Here is a 17,200-nt window from a genome sequence, read left to right on the forward strand (position 1 = left end):
GGAAGGTGCGTTTAAGTTATTTCTGTGCTAAATTCACTGGCCACTCACAGTAAAAGTCAAACAATCACATTTATTTGACAAAAACATTTTCCTATTTGGACTTTTGTTTAGCTCTGATTTTGATTTCAACATTTCAAAACACCTCAGAAAAGAACATGCAAATAAAATTCAGTCTCTCTGCAAATGTGCAGATTTGGATCCTGCTTTATTACAAACAATATTTTGTTATATGAATATAAATTATATTTATGCTTTTTCTCTAAGTTCAGTAGAAATGAAGTCTGATAACCACAGCAGCATAAATCACTTTTATCATCTTTACATCAAATACTTAACTAGATTTTTTCCTAGCCTGGTTTTACTTCAAAATGTTTCCATATTTAAAGAAAAAATATATTTTTTATAATTTTTTTTTTATATATAATTCTGGTTGAAAAAATATAATCCATTTTATGTCTATTAATGATAAAAAAAGGAAAAAACTTTTTTAAATGTTTTGAGCACTCATGACCTTGTGAAGCAGGAATAGAATATTGATGGATGTTCTGAGTAACTGTTTATAGAAAATCCCCCATTGACTCTTTATTCTAAATTTTGACAAAATTGTTATTTAAATATATTTGTCTAAATATTTTCAAACCCTAAAGTATCAGTTTTATTGCTGTTATTGCAGTTTCAGATGTTCAAAAAAAAACAACGTAGCTTATAAGTAACTAATAGAAAAAAGTAGAAACATATATTTGTTATTTACATTTAATTATTTCAATTCATAAATGGGATTACATGCATTTCACACCAGATGTCAATCATGGTTTTCTCTTCAAATGTCAGCAGATGGAGCCAAACTAGAATTAATGATTGGGGGTTTTAAATGTTTTACTTCTGCTTCCCTAATGCTAATTAAAAGAAATTTCACTAAATATATTTTTTAATAAATATAAATTATTTAAGTCAAAATTGTGGACATTGTCATTGTTTCTGTCTCTTAATCATTTCATTAGCTTTGGCAACATTCATTACTGGACTGAGGTTGTAGTCTTCCACACAGTTTCCTTCTGCTGATTCGCTGGACCTGCTGAGGCAAGAGGGAGGAGGAAGAGTGCTCCTTTCAAAACATCTACACCCTGCAGAGGGTGGAGCAACAAAAACCATTTTAAAGCAGCACGGTGTAGAGCAGAGGTCTGGAACCTGAGGCTCTGGAGCCATGTTTATTTTTTATTTATCTATTATTCCTCTATTGTGGCTCCTTGGATTTTAGGAAAAATGCTAATGATTTGAATACAACAGGTTTGTAGTACATTTGTCATTAATGTTTAATTTTTTACCGATCAGATAACTGATCAAAATTACAATAATATATTCAATTTGTCACACTGTTTTTTTATTATTATTATTATTAGAATAGTGTTAAAGCACATATTCTCATATTCTCCTGTACACCAGTGTGCTCTTCAGAATTGCATAGATTACTGTAAATAAATAATATTCTATGAGTGTTGTCAGATTTTTGTTCTATAGTAAAATGAGACAAAAAGATGATGGTACCTCAAAGTCAAAAATGCTGTTTGGGTTTCTTACATTTTTAATTTAAGTAAACCAAAAATATTTGACACAGGTTGTATTCTATTTGGAAAGGAACATGCATGTGCTCAATGAGTTATGTGATGCTTTCAAAGTAAAAACAAAATAAGATTTGTATATGTAGAAAGTATATTAGTGCTTCTGATCAATTATTGTAATTAAATTTATAAATTAATGTCTTAATGGACAATAAAACATAAATAAAGCTTGTTTTTCTAAAACAATAAAGTAGGACTCTGCAACTCTCGTTTTTTTTTTTTTTTTTTTTGTCAGGATGGCTCTTTTAGGGTTAAAGGTTGTAGACCCCTGGCCTGGAGAAAAGTTAAGGCAAACTCAAACTGAAATAACATTTTGGAGTTTGTGACAAGAAAAAATAATTATTTATTAGATCCTTGTTTACATATGCCAATGTAACTTTTTAGCAATGAACAACATTTGAAGGCCCAAGTTTACGCCTATAGACTAAATGAAGCAGGAAGTTTACTTGTGTTTGCAGCAGAAAGATCAGATGCATTAAGGAAATTAAACACTTACACGCTGCATCTAAATGATAGGTCCCAGAGTGTAGTAAAAATGACAAACATGGATGTTGAGAAATTAAACGAGGAGCGTTTACGATGGGAATAAACTTTAATCCCTCAAAAAGGTTTCATAAACCACAGGATTAAACAGCATCATCCACTTTTTAATCACTCGATTACTGAATCCAAAACAAACTATTGCTCTTCCCTTTACTACAAGTGTCACATTATTTTTGCCATGAAGATATTTAAGGTCACAGTAGGACATCATGATGGAATAAATTTTACAGTTGGGGGATAATCGGATGGAAAATGATCATAAATCCCCGTCCTTAAGAGCCTGGAGGCTGTTAGAGGGAAGGTTATGTAAGCCCTCATAAAGCAGTCCAATGTGTCTTCCCCTTGTCCACGCGCTTAATTGCCCTTTTAATAAACGGTTGCTATTGACTGGACAGTGGAGATACGTACGTGACGCAGGTTGGTTGTGACGCACGCAAAAAGGCGGGTTTTTCCCTCATTTCGTTCTGCTCATGCGCAGTAAATAAAATTATAAAACCAAAGCTGCTAGCTAATCTCTGTGTTTTTTTCGGTTTGTATTTAAGTTAATTTTGGCTACACTGCTATTTATTTAGGATTTATGTTCCTTTTTTTTTTAATACAAACTTCACAGAAATGGTAATTTGAAGGTTTAAACCGCGTAATAATCGTTTTTTATTTTTCTTACGAATGCTAGCATGTGAAATATTGCTCGGCAGATGTTAGACGTGGGCTTTCCTTGCAGTCTCCTCCCCCCTCCTTAATGGCTGAGGGGGGCAGGCCTTGTTGAGGCGGGCTATTACAGCTTTGGCAGGTGATGCCGCAGCTCACTCAGGGCTTGAAGATCCTCCTCGCTTATACGGTTTTAATTAGAGAGCTGACCTGGTTTCAGCACCGCGGCGCGTCAACAGCTCCAGAGGACGCCCGGAGATTTGCCCGGCCCCTCCCCGCCCTCCGCGTCTGACAGAGCGGGAGCTGCAGACTCAGCCTCGCGGCACCAGTGAGCACCAGCCGGCGGCCGGAGCGGAGCTGTCCACACATTCAGCACCTCTCCTCTGGAGACCCCCAGGAGACTCCCCGCGCGCTTTTAGAATCATCATGGCGTCAAAAGCCGTCTGCCTTTTTGTCCTCTCCCAGCTTCTTGCTCTGAATGTAGTGAACCCGGTCTATGCCTTCCCCACACCTCCAGCCTCAACGGACGGTGAGCAAACTAACCTTTAAGACCAAACTCTCTTTTAACATAAACTCTCTTTTAACATAACATCAAATGACAGGTTTAAAAAGAGGCTAAATACGGTGACAAATTCTTCTGTAAACGCATTTTTGCTGTTGTGGGAACCCTGAATTTAAAAATCTGTTGACAAACAACACATTAGGACAAGTTCTGCTGCTCATGCGGACACTTTAACCCGCCTGTGCTATATTTTCGCTGGAGTTTAATCTTTTGCTGTATAATCCGATTACTGCGCGCCTGTGGTAGAGAGGGCAGAGACGCATCAACTCAGATCAATGTGAAAACAGAAATCCAAATGAGAAATGGCAGAAAAATACAATAAATGTGTCATCAAATTCTTCCTCCAGAAAGCCTTCTGAATCATGACAGAAAGTCTGCTGTAAAGGTTTGATCTCTGAAGATCTTTAATTTTTTAGCAGATAAATCTGTGTACAACCGACAGCTGACAGAGGAGAGACCACTACAGCAGCAGGTAAGCGCCCTCTTTTTTTTCCAATGTCCCATACTGCAAATATCTCATCCAATATCCGGTCAAACAGGCTTTATGGTCACTCGCCAAACAACCTTAACCCAGCAAACATCATGATTCAGACCCTGAGAGGACGGTGTTTGCTTAATATTTTCTTTTTCCACAGATTGCAGAGGCAGACAGTGTGAAGGCTGCCTTACAGTCAGCTGGTAAGTGGACACCTCATTGCCAATCAATTCACGGGAGATTCAAGTTGCAGCGTTTCCTGTAAAAACAGCTCATCTGCACCTCGGATGAACATGCTCAGCATTTTCTTTGTTGACAGAGGGCCAGCAGCCTGCCGCCTCCAAGGAGTCAGATCAGGACAGTGATGACTTTACCATGCTAAAGTCTTTGGCCGACGGCCAGAAATCAAAGGAGCCCTCGGTGGTACCGGTCAAAAAGGACGACCAATATGTTCCCGATGAATCAGATTCCACCAAGAGCCGCCGTCTTGCTGATGACTACGATTCGACCAAGAGGGGGATGGACTACGGCAAGTACCAAGGTGCACTTTCAACAGTGGTTGACTGTCATTAGCAAGGACATGCCCCTTTTCTGTCCTGGCAGGAAACCACACAGACGCTTTAGAAGAAGGAAACGCGTGTGTTAGGGATAAGCTCAGACTGTCAGGGGGACTCAAAGATGGGACACGTGAATCTCAGGGAAAAAGATAATCCCTTTCTCCTCAGCCACTAATTGTAAAAGCTTGTGACTTACTTTTACAAAGAGTGGCTAAGGCTAGCGGCTATTTTTTTCATAATTCTGCAGGAAATTAGTTTTTCTTGTCCTCAATCTCTTCTTAATAATTTAAAAGACTAATGTGTGAAGCATTAACAAAAAGCAAACACATAAAATAATTTGTGTTTATCCTTAGACAATTCTTTTTACACCCAGTTCTTGGTGGGTTTATACTCCCTCTGTTAAGTTCATTGGTTTCATATTCACTTCTATTCTTCCAATGGCAACAGCATGTAACTTGATCATCAGCATGAAGCTCATTGCAAGGTGACTCAGACTCAAGGTGCTGAGTGCTGCATTTCCTCGACTCATACACTCAGCCTGGCAATAGCAAAGCGTTTGACAATACTCTTTCTCCATGTTTGTTTCTTATTTTGTCATGCCAGACAGATATAGGCCAAAGAGAAAGTCCTCTCTTTATTCTTCAATCTGGGCAGCACTACCTATTTTTCCATGTGTGTGTGTTTTGAACCCCTGGAAGGAAAATAGATTGTTATATAAGGATCTCACTGAAGCAGATGCACATTTTCTTCTCACTATGGGCAGATAGAAATATGTTGAAGATATTTATAAAACCAGGAAGGTTATTTTCAGAATGATCATTATCCAGTTAATGTAAATACATTTTTTTTGTCAAATGAATAAAACGCATGAAGTGGGTAATCTTTTGAAGAAAATCCTCCCTGTGTTCTCCCTACAGATGACCCAGAAAGCTTTCGGCAAGTGGACGGTACTCCACTGACAGCTGAGGACATCGTCCAGAAGATTGCTAATAAAATCTACGAGGAGGACGATAGAGGCGTGTTTGACAGAATCGTCTCCAAACTGCTCAAACTGGGGCTGGTGAGCTTCACTGCTAATAACCTTATCGAGCTCCACCCAGCATGTGGCGTGACATTTTCACAGCAGGACCTTTCCCGGTGTCTGCATTCGCTCTTTTTCCTCACTGAGAGATAAAGAGTTGTGCTAACTGGATTTCCTCTGGTATAACTCTTTTCTTTTGACAGCACATCAGTTGCCCTTTTCTTTCCTAATATGGATCTTTTCGTTTTTGAATTAATATCATTGTGAAATGTCTTCTTTTTCCTCACAATTTTTCCTTTTTTTGTTTGTTTAGATAACTGAAAGTCAGGCAGACACTTTGGAGTACCAGGTGGCAGAAGCACTCCAAGATCTCATCACCAAAAACGCCAAGAACAATGAAATTGATGACATTGACAGCATAGACCAAGAGGCCAGAGGAGAGCAGGGGGACCAGGATTCAGACACGGTACATCCTGCAAAGACGCTGAGCTGAAAGGGGTAAAGAGATGGCAAAAAGTAGCTCAACTTTGATCATTTCCAGGGCACATGGGAACCACCAAAGCGTAGCTACAATGAGGAAGAGGAAGACGAGGCAGAGGCGGATGATGAAGAGGCTGACGATGAAGTGGAAAGGGAAGCAGAGGAAGATGTGAATGAAGCTGGAGACACCTGGGAAAAAGGGACAGAAGATGGAAACGAGGTGAGCCCTGAAGATGGGCTCCAGGACCTGCAGTACTTCCCAAACTTCTACCGCCTGCTCAAAAGCCTTAACTCAGGTAAAAACACAAACGTGTTGAGGTCACCGTGGCGTTTCTGACTAGAACTGAAATACAACCAGTGAAAGTAGGTCTTCGCCCAAAGAGCAGCATTAGATCAATGTTGTTGTCATGGCAATATTGTTTTCAAGGGTGAGTCAGTCTCTCTTTTTGTCTGCCTCTGTTTCCTGCACACCAACAACAAGCAGACAAAGGCAGTCAAACTGAACATCCTGTCGTTTATAATCTAAATCCTTAAAACCATCATAGAGACAGTGGCTCTAACAACCAAGTGGTTTCAGTTCTCTAATCAACACTTGTTTGAAGCTCCTTCTCTGCTGTGCTCTTGCAGATAAAGACACTCAGGAGAGAGAGACGCTCATAACAATCATGAAGACGCTGATTGATTTTGTGAAGATGATGGTGAAGTACGGTACCATCACACCAGAGGAAGGAGTTTCATATCTGGGTAGGACATGTGAAAAAGTGTATTTTACAACAGAACAATCATTCACTAATATATGTTCATTATTGATTTACAGGTGTGTTTGTTTGCATTTTTAGAGCTATGTACTTTTACTCTAAGTACTATATAGTGTTGTGTGTGTAGTGGAAATGTCATATCTATGTTTATCAACTGCTGTCAAATGGTGTGCCTCAGGGTACTGTTTTGGAGTCTCTTCTGTTCCTTTTCACAACAAATCCTTCTGTTATTATAAAGTATATTCAGTTTGGTTAATTTTTAATTTTTGCTGACACTAATCAATTAATTAATTGCTTATACGAACTATAAGCTAAACAGAAAATGAAAGGTACAAGACATGTGCTTTTAAGTTCCTTTTGAGAATGAGAATGTAAGATTTCAACATTTTTCCAGCCATTTATTTTTACATATTTTACTTTGTTTGTATAGTTGGTCGTGTCATTTACAGCCAGTGGAAAGGTCAGGTCCTTCATGTATTGGCTTCAGGAAACCTCAAATTCATTCTGCCAGATGAGATCTTTTTCTAGGTTGAAATAATTCACAGATAAAAAACATAAAAATGTCAGCTTCTAAGCTAAATGTATATATTATATTATATTATATTATATTATATTATATTATATTATATTATATTAAGTTGTGTTGTGTCGTGTTGTCGAGTTGACCAGTGTTCTTCTTAAAAAGTGGACCGGTTGACCTGTAGTACTATTACACACTGCATAATGAGTTTCCATTGTAACAGCAGTGGGTTCACATAGTGCAGATTGTGATGATAAATGAATGGGAATTCCTATGTTGCCCAGCAACCTGTTATTGCTTCTGCCTCCTCATCCCTTTACGAGCAGCAGGTTGCGATGGTCCAATTAGTTGCTCAGGAACATTACTGAATATACAGAGCTGTCAGTCATCTTTATTCATGGGAGCTGGGGAGATGAGGACCTCAACGCAGAGCGTGAACGAGATTCTTAGTGGAAGAAATATGGTGTTTTGTTGTGTGTGTGTGTGTGGGTGGAAAGAAAAGGGAAAAAAATACTAGACTTCCACTGTGCCTCCACACTTTTAAGGAGGTGGTTGTGTACTCGAGCACAGTGGAAAGTGGGATGGTTAGATAACAAGAAATGAGAGGAAACTGGAATGCTTCGATCAGAAATGATCTAAATAAAGTGTTCTTGGTGTTAAGTGGTAGTGATGAGGTCAGGACTTCCTGTTTGTTGCATAATTTGTGCTTCTGTCCTCCTTACACAGACCAGATTGTTAATCCCTTTTCTACTTTCCTTTTCTGGCCCATATTTTCTTTAAAGCATGTTTTCTAATCCAACTGAAGAAGTGAATTTTTGCCACATGGTTAAACATAAAAAAAATCCTATTGCATGCACGAACCAAACAAAGATGACTCATACTGTAAGATTGGAGATGGAAATGTTTTCTTTATTCACTATTTGATATTTGCTCTCCCCCATTAGGTCATATGATCTGTGTGGCTCTGTCTCTGAAAACATGGTAATCTAATCTCTGCAATTATCGCAGCAAACTGACGTTTACTTCTCGAATTTCAAAATAAATGCACCTATATTTTTAGACCAAAAATATTCCTTTTATAGAATAATCAGAGGACATGATAACAATCAGCATGAATAAATAATGTACCACTAACAACTGACTCAACATTAGGGCTTTCTCGTATACCAATCACAACTATAAAGCACTGGATGGTGTTTGTTTTTCACTGGTATCACCCTCCTGAACCCTTTTTTCATTCATGTTATAAAAGCCTTTTCTAATGATAATAAACCTCTGAGTCAGACAGGAACAGCGTGGGACTGACAGCCTTTCATTCATCCTCCACAGAGGGAACTGACAACACAATGCTGCAGATGAATCTAAGGAAAATGTTTGTCCTTTTTTTTTTTACATCCACCTGCAGAAAACCTTGATGCCATGATTGCCATGCAGACCAAGAACAAGCTGGGGAAGGCCCTCGGGCTCCCAGACGTCACTGCACCCAGTGGTAAACAGCTTTTATTGCCATAAAAAAATCAATATATTGGGACAAATAATTCCCTGTTTAAGCACTGAAAAATAAGGAAACACTGGGTAGCTGTCTTGTTTTTTTACCGTTTATTTTTTACACGTCTGTTTTGTAGAGAGAGACTGGGATGATGACGACAACACCAAAGCGGAAGCTGCAAAAATGCAGAAGGAGTATGAGAACCTGAAGGATTCCACCAAAGAGGAGCAGCCGTCAGCAGAGACCAGTCAGTGCAGCTAAACCCTGAGTCGTGGAAACGCCACCATCTTTTTACACCTGCTTTGATATTCAACTGATGTGATTTTTTAAGCCATAAATGAAAGCCCCATCTTTGTAAAGTGTCTCTTTTTTATTATGTAGCAAATCCTTTTTTTTAAATGATCTCTTTCCCTTACAAATTGTGTACATCTAACAGCTTTGTTGTTGTGCGTTTGTAAGCCTGCTTGAACAGAAGCCACTCTGAGCCCATTGGGCCGACCGTAACTAAGCTGCTGCTTGTCTCTGAACTAGGCCAGTACATGAACACTCAGCGGGAAGACCCATCACTGTCTTTTGTTCTGTGTCCCTGGACTCTGCATACTTATCAATATAATCCAAGTACACACACTGATACGTCACAAAAATACATAAAAAGAATATCACAGTGGAGTTTGCTGCAGATGAAGGCCGTCTGTGAAATCAAAAATGTTTCCTTTGTAAGGAGGCTGCACTCCGTAATGTTCCCCCATCAACTAAAGAGTCATTATTCATGATTAATTGATTAAAATGTCAAAACAAATACCTGATTCCACATTTTACAGTGGTTTAATGAACAGTTTTTTTTCTTATTCTCGATTTTTCTTAAGAATGCTCTTTCCTTTGCTTAAGTAATACAGAGATATTTTTGCTTTTTGCGTTTATACGTATATGAAATCAAGGTTTTTAGGTGTCGGCAGTCCAATGAGCAAACCTCAACATTGGCTTTTCTGTTTTCTGTCTTCAGATCAACCTGGCAAGTCAGAAGCATATCTGGACGCTATCAGGAAGAACATCGAGTGGCTGAAAAAACACAACAAAGAAGACGGAAAAGAGGGTGAGACGCCATCTCTTACAAAAAAACCCCACCAAAATGTATTATTTGCATCTAGATTTAAATGTTAAGTGACTATTCTGAAACTGAAGCCGTAAGAGCTTAGAGCTGAACTTAAGAGAAGGTCAGCTTTATAGATAAATTCTTAATGAACTGCAGGTCTGACATGTTGCTCTGAAGAGCAGGATATTTGAAGCAACCCTTTGTTTGCCCCGCATTTGCAATATAAAAGGATGTCGGACACCAAAACAGACGCTCCACTTCACGTCTCATGAATATGGATCAGTCTTAATGAGGCCATCCCAACAGCTTTTGATGCAACTGCATCGACCAAGACAAAGAGTGTTTTATCATTTCAAAAAGATGAAAAGGAGTAAAAATAACACAGAAAAGGGGTTTATTGTTGCAATTTGTTTGTGCTTTTCAGGCTTTTCCATCACTGTTTTTTTTTCATAAAGGTTTCTACTGTTTGTTTAGTTTGCTTTCTGCAACTCTCGTACCAGCCAGTGACCCAAAAAGTTTCCCACACCATCCCTGGACTTGTCTGACTTAAGATCCCGATAGCTTAAAACCAATGAGCGGAGCGGCATCATGGAGCAGTGGAGGATGAAATGCTAATGCTGTGGATGATCTCAGTGGGACGTCTCAGACAAGAGGACAAAAGTTCTAGTTAAGAAAGTTTGTTTGTTAGCATTTGATCAAGTTTAAGGTGAAAAGGGTAAGAGTTTCACAGCAAACACAGAAGAGAAGGAAGCAAAAACAAAGCAGTCCCCTGAACATGAGGGTTGAAGGATAGAGTGGAAGCTGTGAGCAGCTCATCCCTAACCTTGTTCTATATAGGACACCTCATTAGCATTCAAGAGTGAACTGGTTGTCCGGGACAACAGGGGCCTCTCCGCTGCCCGTCAACAATCTGAAGCGCTCCGATAATGGAGCAAGAATGAGCAGAGACGAAAGGAGTTCCTCTTTCTGTCATTGCTACCCGTACTGCACCAGGTAGTCTTTTTAACTCCGCTGTTATTACATTAAAGTGTGCCGTAAAGGGTGCATCTTTGTTCCCCGTCTCCTCTGGAGAACCAACAGCTGAAGAGAACAAAAGCCCCTTTCAGCTGAAAACGCTGTCATAGTAACAAAGTGGAAGATGGCTCGTTTATTGTGTTTACTCAACCAGAAGCATCCATTAGGACGATCCCAGCAGGCTGTGTGTGTGTGTGTGCGTACGCCCACACTTCAAAGATTAGCCAGAGGAGCAGATGGACACAGAGGTGACATCCTGCTTTTGGCTTTTTGGCTCTTCGCAGGGAAGACGGCGAGAAGTGGCGCCGTCTTTAATCGTATGCTGTTAATCTGACACACGAGTCACCAACAAAGCTGCACTTTTCCAGCACTGCTGTGAAAATGCTAGAGATGTGATAGTTTGTCCTTCTTCTCCTCTTCTGGTACTAGAGGCGCTTGGAAAACAGTCTGACCACAACATGCTTAAATGATACAGATCTATGCTTTTATTTTTGAAATCCATCCTCACTTTCCTCAAACTGCATCCGACTTACCCACATCCTGGCAAAAAATAAAAGAGCTCTGGTTGTCTGCTCGCACTGGAAGAGATCTAACTGCACACGCATGTTTTTCTGTGACCTTATCATTGCGAGTAAACATGGCACTTCCTTCAAATCAGAAAAACATGCTCTGACCTTAATCCTCCTCTGAGCTTGTTTGGGTGTGCCATCTTAAAAGGCCAATGGGTTCACTTTGTGATCTTTGGTACATCACTGCAGTATCAGTAGCATCCTCATGAGCACCCGCCCCCCCTCAATCTCTTCTTACAAACGGCCTGTTCTTTCAGATTACGACCTGTCCAAGCTGAAGGACTTCATGGATCAGCAGCTGGACTCGTATATCGAGAAAGGCATCATCGCCAAAGAGGAAGGAGATACAATCAAGAGGATCTACAGCAGTCTGTAACAAACTGATCCGCCTTCAGCCTAAAGACAGAATCTAAAGCTAACATATTTCCAGTAGTGCGTTAAATGATTTAACCTCGATGATTTAAATTAGCTAGAAGAGCCTGTCTATCTTTCCACATTTTTAAAATGTACTAATGAGTCTTTGTTATCTTAGCTCATATCGGTACTACTTACTACAACTGGACTCGCGTGAGAAATGAATGTTGTGGAGGAAATTGCTGTGCGATCTGATCAATCTTTAAATTTCTACTAAAAAGAAATCAAAAAATCATATTCACCATGTGTAACTTGTTTTAGCCCTAATATCGTTCCTTTTGTTTTCAGTGTACGTGTAAAATCCTAATTTATTCTTGCTTTGTACTCGACCAAAAACTGCATTTATAGTGTCTGTGTGCCCTGTTCTGTTGTAATCCCTGCAGAGCCCACTAGGGGGCAATGTCTGAGTCATGAATTATTTCTTTGCATGTTTCTACTGCTGTAATTCAAACATTTCCATTACACCATAGAGGCATAAGACGTGTTTTTAAATGTGACTTTTTTGGTGATTTCTTTCCTAAAGTTGTAAAAGCAAATAAACTTGTCTTTTCTTTACCTGTGGTCCAAACTGTGGCAGTTAAAGAGATCGCTTTCACTGCAATTTAAAAAACACATTTGATACATCTTTGGGGTTTAAATATAGATTTATTCTCAACAAATAAAACCAATGGAATTTTAAAAGCACAATAAGACCTCTGTTAAAGACATTATAACATAAATAATGCATTCACGCGGCAAAAAACAAACAAAATCCTTTTTTTTTTGCAAAGAAAAGAAAAAACTTGAGGCAAATGAGACCTGTGGAGATGCTCGTGCTTTCCCACCATTGGGCGTTTGCTCACATTGGGTGTAAACACTGATGAGGAAGGCCTGAACATTGTCTCCAATGATCCTATTCTAGGAGATTTAGAACATACAGTTAAAGAGAGTCCAGCGGGGTGAGCCTGGACTTGCTTGGCGCTGTGGGTGAACGTAAGCAGCAGGTGGGATCGGTACAGCAGCTTCACGTGCACATACAGGTAGAGCTGCACGCTGCAGAAATGACAAAACACACTCCAATACTTCCCATTCAATAAATAAGAAGGCAGACCACTCCTTAACATGGTAAACACAAACCAGATAAAAACATTAACAATGAGGTTGTGGTGTCAATGGGCTACAGGTGAACTGCTTGCTCTTTTACGTCTCCTGGTAGGACTTGTCGGGGGCTGTGTAGCTGTCCTCATTGTTTCTGCAACAACAAAAACAAACTCTTTAACAGAAGGTTGATCATAGTGACGGCTGCATTCGTTTCCACTGTTTTTTTCTTAGTTACCAGAGTCAGTTTGGTGCTGTGAATAATAGATGAGGCAACGCGAACAACCGTGTCATTCTGGTTAAGACGGGGGCACATGATTCTCATGTCCCAAACAAACCAGATATGAAAAGTGTGATCATTAACAACATTTATTTGTCTTTTTTTTTAGTTAGCATATAGCTTAAAGACCAGGGGCGGGGCTACTCAGCTGAGCATCAAAAGCAACAAGGATATTTTAGATCAACATGAAGGTTTTTAAAGACATTTTGGTTTTGGGATTTTTGTAAAAAACTTCATTCAATTAAAAAACTACTGGGAATGTTTTTTTCAAATGAAAAAAAATATCATATAGGTACTTAAAATTCTTCAAGTTTAAAGCCCATGATGGCTAAGATGTGCGTTTTATATCCAGTATACACATGACCCGATTAATCGAAAAAATAATGGGTCATATAATCGTGTGTGGCGGCACTAATGTATGTCTTATTTGCTTTCATGATGTCTAGAATCAATTGAAATGCAAGTTTGTGAACAGGTTAGTTAATTAAAAATGTAAAAATAAAAAAGGTCGATAAGGATGATTTTGTTTGGAGGTATCAGGTTTGCAGGTAATTTTATCACATTTTTTAAATTTATCAGTTCATTCAATCTTATTTACTTTTTTCACTCTTTATTCACAGCTCAGAAAACGGATGTTTTAAGTCAGACCCTATAACTTTAAAAAAGTTTCAAATCCCAACACTAACATGTAATGTAACTAAGCATAGAAATGACACAAAATTTAACAGATCTTATATAATCTTACAGGAAGGTATGTATATAGATGTGAGCAATAAGAAAGATCATGGAAGAAAAATGAGTCCAGAACCGTCTGTACCTCTTTGAGTTTGTGGTTCCTGCTTTTTAACCTTTTTTTTATATTGTGTCCAATCTTTCCTTTATGTCCGGTACAAGATATCATCATCATCATCATCATCATCATCATGGGGGCAGCAAGTCAACCATGCAGACAGCAGCTGTTTGTCCTGACACACTATGGAAACATCCTAGAGCTCAATGGAAGGAGGAAATTCAACCCTCATCTGCTCTTTGGAAAACAAATCTAACAAAAAAATTAACCTGGTGAACTAGGAGTTCATTATTTGGAAAGTCATCTCAGTGGGATCATTAGTAAATCTTTAATAAAAACTCTTTAAAAACTGTTTTCCAGGATTGTGGCTTACATAGATAAGCTGTTGTGACACATAAAGAAGCAATGCCATATTAGGAAAAAATAACAATGTCCAAAAATAAACAGAAAAAAAGAAGTCTGAGCACCAGAGGCAGACGGATCACCTGAAGAATGAGTCAGACGTCCCTCAACTGTGGAAGTTGAAAAATGAACAAAGAAAGGTGGAAAATCTACTCTTAAAAAAAATTTTTTTTTCCTTGAATTTCTTTTCTACTAAACAAAGTTACAATAATTTTATTTTGTTTTCATCTGTCTAATTTGAATAGCATTTATCCAGGCTTCTCTGCTCAGACCGTTTAATAAGAACCATCGTGCTGCACGTTAGTTCCTGCTAACAGAAACCCTGAGACTGCAGCTTAAAGAGAATCTCTGAGTCTGTCTGTCAAAGTGACTCATCACTTTAGACGAAAAATAAAAAGCTCACTTCTGTTTTAATTAACTATTACAGAAAAAAAATACAATAGATAAAAGCTTATGAAAATAAGAGTTTTTTTAAACCGCTGCAGATGTTAGCAAGAACCATTGCTAAACAAGCAGCTGCTGAAGACAAAATTGCAACATGTTGACAGAAGTGAGTGAAATCTTTACAGAAAATCTTTGACATTTTAAGAGTCACTTATAAAAGTTCACATGGTAAATAAACAAGACAGAAAAGAACAGTGACAGTCTGCAGTGGCGCTGCATGTGACAGCACGAGGGACTCGGCCGAGGTTAGTGTTAGGAAAACAACCAGGTATTTGACTTTTTGCTCATTTTGTTGCAGCAGATCTAACTTTAGCCTTTCAGGTCATGGAGTTTATCGTTTGTTTAGTATAAAAGTTCTGTTGAGGAACAGAAAAAGCTGAACTAAATAACTACATACATCAGTTTGAATGCATATCATTTGTTAATGGTTAACTTGTGCATTGCAGAAATAAAAGCAGAGACAAACCTTGTAATGGTGCTACTATTTAAAAATCACAGTTCTGTTCTATGGAATTTGATAAATTTGTGATTCATTATTAAGAGACTTTTGCCAAACGTCTATGAACGAATGACCATCAAGCTGCAGACTAGAGAAAGGAGTAGTCTTCATGTTACAAGAAAACATTTTGCATAAACACAGTATCAGATAGAGCCTGGATTCCTATCTATGCTTGTCCGTTCAGGAGGAGACTTGTAGCAATTAAAACTGAAGCTGTTCAGATCAGTGATTTTAATTGGCTCTGCAAAACAGGCAGCTGCAGCTATTTGAGTAATGGCAATACGCTTACGTTTTAGTGATAATCTAAAGATTTTAACACCAGAGCTGATGGAATCTTTTCTTTTCTATTCTATAATCTAATTGTACTTTTTGCAAGTGGACCAAAAGCATGAGTGTAACAATCGTTATCCAGAAATCCAAAGAGCGATGGGGCATAACTTAACATGGAGGTCTTACATGCTAAACTTGATGTTGGGATAAGAATATCTGAGAAACATGCTGAATTTCCTGAGCAGCTGGATCAAAATGCTCTAACAAGTTCTTCTTGCTGATTTGCAACATGGTGCGACACAATGAAGCTTTGTGTGCAGCGTTCTTCATCTCTACTGTGTCCATGGAACAATCAGCTGGACTCATTCTGAGTATATCTCACTTCATCATGACGTTTTCACTCACACAACTTCAATTCTTGATTGATTCTTTTATGCAAGTTTGGAAAATATTTTTGCTGTAACAGGAAAGTTCAGAAGCTCCTTTAAGTTTGTGCTAAACATTAAAATATATGGGAAATCTCTTTGTTGCTGCACGTTTGTCCACAGCTTCAGGCTTTTAGTGCAACTTCCACAGGTCTATGTATCTTATTTACCAGCTACGATGGCTTATTAGTTCGAATGGTAATGTTAGAAAGTATGGTTCATAATCGGAATTGGATCTTTCAAAATGAATCGTATCAGCAAATGCAAGCATGAATGGTTAAAAAGAATCGCTGCACTAATAATGCATGCAAAAGGCTCCTCATGTTCTGCTAACTCAAAGGTTTGTGTCAAAAGGTTTTGTTGTTGTAAGATCTTTTGTGTTTATGTGTTTAAGCAAGTCATTTTTGTGTTTGTGCTTTTAAATCCTGTGAGTTATTACACAAAGATCCTTATGGTTACATAGATGTTTCACTTCACACACTAACAGCAGGGAAGTTCCCATCTCCTAATTATTCTGCAGTTCTTCTGCGTCACTCGATGGTTTTTGACTGACTTTCTCCCATGAGCCTTAGCGGTAAACTCACTACACTCCTGAACCTTTAACATGTAAACAAGGTTTCCAATAGCACTATCTTCTGTAGCAGTATTTTCGTGTCTGAGCAAGATTACTTCACTTTTAGACCTAACAAGGTAACATCACAAGATTACAGAAACACTAGCCAGCTCAGCTCATGGGGGTCTTTTTTCTCAAGATTAACTGAGCAGCTAATTCAAAGACCGCAGTTCAGTCTGTTTTCAGGTCATCTCAATCATTTCTGCAGCTGACCAGCTGGATCAGGTGTGTTTGTCAGCATGAAGCTGTGATAGTGTAGGGTAGGGACCCTCAGGACCCCCCTGATCTAGGCAGGGTGTCTACTGATTATCAGAAGTTACATTTAATGAAGTTTTAGATACATTTTTAAGGACATTTAAAATCTAGTTTAAGACTGAATCTCTGGAGCGTGTCGTTTTATGCTCTGTGCATGCAATTCGATCTCCATGATCCCGTCGTGCCAAGTTTAAATGGCTTTTGGCAAACCATGCAGCTTGATTCAAAAGGATTTCCGCTAACCAGTTTTAATCACAATGAGTAATCTTTATTTTCTAGCCATTTTTCAGTAAATGTGTTATTTCCTATTTTCCTGCATCGTTGAGTACAAGCTCTTTGCTAGCTGAGGTAAAATGATTCATGACCATTTTTTTTTTTTTTAA

General features: G+C 38.6%; 2 protein-coding genes across 5 annotated transcripts in view; one reads left to right on the forward strand and one right to left on the reverse strand.

Moving 5' to 3' along the window:
* The first annotated feature begins 2,376 nt into the window (after positions 1-2,376).
* Positions 2,377-12,317, forward strand: scg3 (secretogranin III). 4 transcript variants are annotated; one of them, XM_024295409.2, is made up of 12 exons: positions 2,377-3,339; positions 3,792-3,844; positions 4,008-4,050; positions 4,167-4,388; positions 5,322-5,464; positions 5,739-5,891; positions 5,967-6,201; positions 6,533-6,649; positions 8,589-8,672; positions 8,809-8,919; positions 9,676-9,765; positions 11,606-12,317. In XM_024295409.2, the coding sequence occupies exons 1-12, from the start codon at positions 3,237-3,239 to the stop codon at positions 11,722-11,724; spliced, it is 1,473 nt and encodes a 490-aa protein (XP_024151177.1). In that variant the 5' UTR covers positions 2,377-3,236; the 3' UTR covers positions 11,725-12,317. The 4 variants fall into 4 exon arrangements, with proteins under 4 accessions (XP_024151177.1, XP_024151176.1, XP_024151179.1 ...); XM_024295408.2 differs by having other exon boundaries at positions 2,378-3,339; positions 3,789-3,844; XM_024295411.2 differs by having other exon boundaries at positions 2,378-3,339; positions 4,167-4,376.
* Positions 12,318-12,387: 70 nt separating this feature from the next.
* lysmd2 (LysM, putative peptidoglycan-binding, domain containing 2) overlaps positions 12,388-17,200 on the reverse strand; it is a 7,183-nt gene continuing 2,370 nt past the window's right edge. The window contains exon 3 of the mRNA XM_024295412.2: positions 12,388-12,993. Within this exon, the coding sequence (XP_024151180.1) occupies positions 12,942-12,993 (52 nt within the window). The 3' untranslated portion in view covers positions 12,388-12,941. The remainder of the gene's footprint in view (positions 12,994-17,200) is intronic.

This window comes from Oryzias melastigma, linkage group LG3, assembly GCF_002922805.2.
Source record: "Oryzias melastigma strain HK-1 linkage group LG3, ASM292280v2, whole genome shotgun sequence".
Lineage (NCBI taxonomy): Eukaryota > Metazoa > Chordata > Actinopteri > Beloniformes > Adrianichthyidae > Oryzias > Oryzias melastigma.

Bases quoted from the DNA above. Each gene is read 5' to 3' on its own strand.
- scg3 (XM_024295408.2), top strand. From the start codon at position 3,237: ATGGCGTCAAAAGCCGTCTGCCTTTTTGTCCTCTCCCAGCTTCTTGCT. The intron at 4,051-4,166 runs GTAAGTGGACAC...CTTTGTTGACAG, and splicing joins GGCTGCCTTACAGTCAGCTG to AGGGCCAGCAGCCTGCCGCC. The intron at 4,389-5,321 runs GTGCACTTTCAA...TTCTCCCTACAG, and splicing joins GGACTACGGCAAGTACCAAG to ATGACCCAGAAAGCTTTCGG.